This window comes from Acanthisitta chloris, unplaced genomic scaffold (genome assembly GCF_000695815.1).
Source record: "Acanthisitta chloris isolate BGI_N310 unplaced genomic scaffold, ASM69581v1 scaffold19087, whole genome shotgun sequence".
In the NCBI taxonomy this organism is placed as follows: domain Eukaryota; kingdom Metazoa; phylum Chordata; class Aves; order Passeriformes; family Acanthisittidae; genus Acanthisitta; species Acanthisitta chloris.
Window position 1 is genome coordinate 29,661 of NW_008684483.1, and position 4,232 is coordinate 33,892.

The 4,232-nt window shown below is 49.5% G+C and overlaps 1 protein-coding gene across 1 annotated transcript in view; it reads right to left on the reverse strand.

Moving 5' to 3' along the window:
* LOC103806658 (protocadherin gamma-C5-like) overlaps nucleotides 1–4,221 on the reverse strand; it is a gene marked incomplete at its 5' end in the record, with an annotated part of 23,677 nt that extends 19,456 nt beyond the window's left edge. The window contains one exon of the mRNA XM_009079366.1: nucleotides 1,846–4,221. Within this exon, the coding sequence (XP_009077614.1) occupies nucleotides 1,846–4,221 (2,376 nt within the window). The remainder of the gene's footprint in view (nucleotides 1–1,845) is intronic.
* Nucleotides 4,222–4,232: the final 11 nt, after the last annotated feature.

The following is a 4,232-nucleotide window of genomic DNA, read 5'->3' on the forward strand; positions in this document are numbered from 1 at the left end:
TGAGAGGAGGAAGGGGGGAGTGTGGGGGTGGCAGAGTTAATTGATACTGAGAAAGATGCTTTTAATGCTCTAAGGTAAAACGGTAACCGACCTTCCTAATCTCTCCTTCTTCTGTCCTTACAAAGGTCTGCCCGAGAGCTCGTTTGTTTGTGAATGACTTTTCCTAGATGCTGTGGCCTTGGAGCACTACAATATTTTTCTGTGAGGAGGAAGGGGGGAGTGTGGGGGTGGCAGAGTTAATTGATACTGAGAAAGATGCTTTTAATGCTCTAAGGTAAAACGGTAACCGACCTTCCTAATCTCTCCTTCTTCTGTCCTTACAAAGGTCTGCCCGAGAGCTCGTTTGTTTGTGAATGACTTTTCCTAGATGCTGTGGCCTTGGAGCACTACAATATTTTTCTGTGCTCAGAGAGAAGAATGAACTTCCGACAGCAAGAGGAAAAAGCATTATTTGTTTAGGAGACACAATACCCTTCAGACACAGCAGCACACTTTGCAACCTCATTAATAAACCCTTGTATCACTTTATGCCTGTGTTATTTTGCCCACAGACAATGAACATTTTGTAAATAAGGAAGGACATGGAGCAGGCTTGGATATTCCTGTTTGAATCAGGGCTTTGTGGAAAGCACTAAATAGTAGAACTGTTTGCTGCTGGGAACACACACGCTTCCGAAAATCATCATCTTAATAAACTCCAGAGTGAAAAAATACTACCTGGAAGGACAATACTTCTCCCAGCTATTTTAGGAATAAGCAGTTCATAGTCCATACAGTGGAACATCAGTTTTATAGGATTATTCTGCTTGTAGATGCAATTAGTAAGAAAAAGTGAAGACGGGTAGAGCTGACCTAGATTTTTATTTAGTAGATGTGCTTTCACTAATTTCTCTGCAGCTTTGATGAGCCTCATGAAAGAAGATATTAGAATAAATTACTCCCCTAAAATAGATGCCCCACTGGTCCCCATGCCACATGCAAATGAAGCTGTTTAAACACTTGCCCTCCAGATTTCATTTCTGCACATGCTGACACACAATCCTGAGCTAGATAAGCCCTTCCCAATCTGTATTTTGAATTCCTGTTGTAATTACCATTTTCAAATTTAGGGCAGGCATTTGTGACACAAAAATTGCTTTGCTTTTTATATCCTCAAGTTACAAAAGCTACAGCTAAACACAGTCACCTACATCTATATTTAGACATCTGAGTACAAGTGGCTCAAGTTTTCAAAGCTTGCTGCTGTCTCAGTCTCTGCAAGCCCAAGGGCACATAAGGTCGCCAGGATCTTTGTGAATAATGTCAGTACTGTCATTTCAGTTGTTCAGCGCTCCTTACTCCAAATGACCAAGCTGGAAAATGATCCAGGGCACAGTCGATAATTAATAACATTTGGGGGTTAAGGAATGAGAAATTTCTACAAGGCACTTCTAACACAAAGCGAAAGAAACACCAACAGACTTTGCTCTCAGATAACACCTCCTGTGTCACAGCTCGTATGCTGTGCAGAATAAAGAGGTTAAACAGGACCAAGAAGTTAAACCCGCAAAAAACCATGTTCCTGGCCAAGCTAAGAATCACTTTAAAGAATATGAACGGAGCCAAGGGGAAACTCTCAACTGCTATAAACACACAGTCTTTGATTCTACAGTGATGCTCAGTCCCTTCCCTCACCTCCACAATGCCCAGCCAAAACTTTCACCTGCCACCTCCCAGGAGGTGACGGTGACACACGTTCCCTGAGGCCACCTTAGGAGGAAGGACAGACAGAGAGCAGCCAACTGGCCTGGATATCACAGAGTATTGCACTTAGTTAGAGGACAGTAATAAACACTCATCTCTTACCCCATCGCAGGGACTCGCTAAGGTGCTGGTCACCTGCTCATAGGCAGCCACGGTCTCCGCAGTGCTAGAATGGCTGAAAGGCTTTACAAAGAGGAAATCACTCTGGTCAGACATGGGTGAGAAACACGAGGTGTAATTCTGTGCCTGGGAGGTCAAGCCTGCTCCTCCCACATCCAGGTACTTGATGAAGCCATCTGGCTTCATCTGCCCTCGGAAATGAGAGGTGGGCTTGCGGCCAGTCCCTCGGCAGCAACCCGCCAGGGTCCAGCTGGCAGTGCCAGCTTTGAGACACCGAGCAGCCACCAGAGCAAACATCACGCAGGACACAAGGGAAATAGACACCAAGGAGACGATGAGGTAAAGTGTTATGTTGGTATCCTTGGGAGAAGACTGGGGGAGATCCAAGGACTTGGAGAAGTCCTGCACACTGTTTTCCTCTGGAGAAATGACTATTACTACAGAGGCTGAGAGGGATGGTGTGCCATTGTCCCTCACTTCCACCACCAGCCTGTGAGGATCTTCTGACTCCCTGAGAGCCTGAGCAACCCTTATCTCTCCAGAACGGCGTTCCACTTGGAAAGGCAAAGCCTCACTGGTCTCCTGCAGCTGGTAGGACAGCCAGGCATTATGGCCACTATCAGCATCAACAGCTACAATTTTGGTGACCAGATAGCCAGGTTCTGCCAAGGCTGGGATGGCTTGGTGGAAGGCAGAGCCCTTGGGGACCACTGGGTAGACAATGGTGGGGGCATTGTCATTCTCATCCAGGACAAAGACATGGACTACAGCAGTGCTACTCAGTGCAGGAGACCCAGCATCCTTCACTTCCACAGGCACCTGGAACACCTTGTCCTGCTCGTAATCCAGAGCTCGCACAGTGTAGATGGTGCCATTGTCCTGGTCTATTCGGAAGTAGGTTGAGATGGGCACATCCTGCATCCCATTATCCAGGATGGAGTAAGACAGCTTGGCATTGCTCCCCTCATCAGGATCAGATGCTGACACTGAAAAGACAGAAGTCCCAGGAAGGGAGTTTTCCTGAATGTGAGCTGTATCAAAAGGGCTGGAGAAATTTGGTGCATTATCATTCACGTCAGCAATGCGGAGGTAAAAGGTTTTTTGTGTGGCCCTCTGTGGGGATCCTGAATCCACAGCCCTCACCGTGATGTTGTATCCACTGGCCTTCTCCCTATCCAGGGGCCCATTGGTGACCAGTGAGAAATGCTCTTTAAAAGATGACACCAGTTTAAACGGGAGCTCTTTCGCTACCTGCAGACGGACCTGCCCATTGTCACCAGAGTCGCTGTCCTTCACACCAATGAGGGCAATCACAGTGCCTGGGGTTGCATCCTCCTGCACTGGGCTGGAGACAGAGGTCAGCACAATCTCTGGGCTATTATCATTGATATCAATTAATTCCACTCGCAGGTGACAGTGGCCTTCCATGGCTGGGGATCCCTTGTCCCTGGCCCGAATTGCAATCTCGTAAGCACTGGATTCCTCAAAATCCAGTGGGGCTTTGGTTCTGATCTCCCCTGTCCGGGGATCCAAGGAGAACAGCTTGGTGAATTTGCCAGGTGCATTATTGCTGGTTTTGAAAGAATATTCCACGTCCCCGTTGGGACCTTCATCCAGGTCGGTGACATTCAACTTGGTGACCAGACTGCCCACTGGCACATTCTCCTCCAGGTGTACCTTGGATATGGGTGGGTCACAGACAGGAGGGTTGTCATTTGCATCCAGGACATGGATGGTAACCTTGGCAGTGCCAGATTTCACTGGATTCCCTCCATCCAGGGCTGTCAGTGTGAGATGATGAACAGGCACTTTCTCTCTATCCAGTGCTTTTTCAAGCACGATCTCGGGCATTTTAACACCATCTCCTCTCACATTGATGCTCAGGGCAAAATGCTTGCTGGGGCTGAGCTCGTAGGTGGAGATGGAGTTGGAGCCCATATCCGGGTCTTCTGCTACCTCCAAGGGTAGCCGAGTCCCAGGGTTGGCTACCTCAGTGATCTCCAACACCACCTCTGGCTTGGGGAACTGGGGCGCGTTGTCATTCACGTCGAGGACATCCACCTCAACGCGGTGGAGCTGGAGGGGATTCTCCATGACGAGTTGGAGGTGCAGGGAGCACGTGGGGCTCTGCCCACACAGTGCCTCCCGGTCCAGCCTGCTGTCGAGGAGCAGCACACCTGCTGCCAGGTCCACCTGGAAGTGCCGCTGCCCACCCTCACTCACCAGGCGCAGGTTGCGAGCAGCCAGGCTCCGCACCTCCACCCCTAAGTCCTTGGCCAGATCGCCCACTGAGAAGCCCGGCTCTCGATCCTCGGGCACGGAGTAGTGGAGCTGGGCGCAGCTGGGAGCCGGCAGGCAGCAGAGAGCTG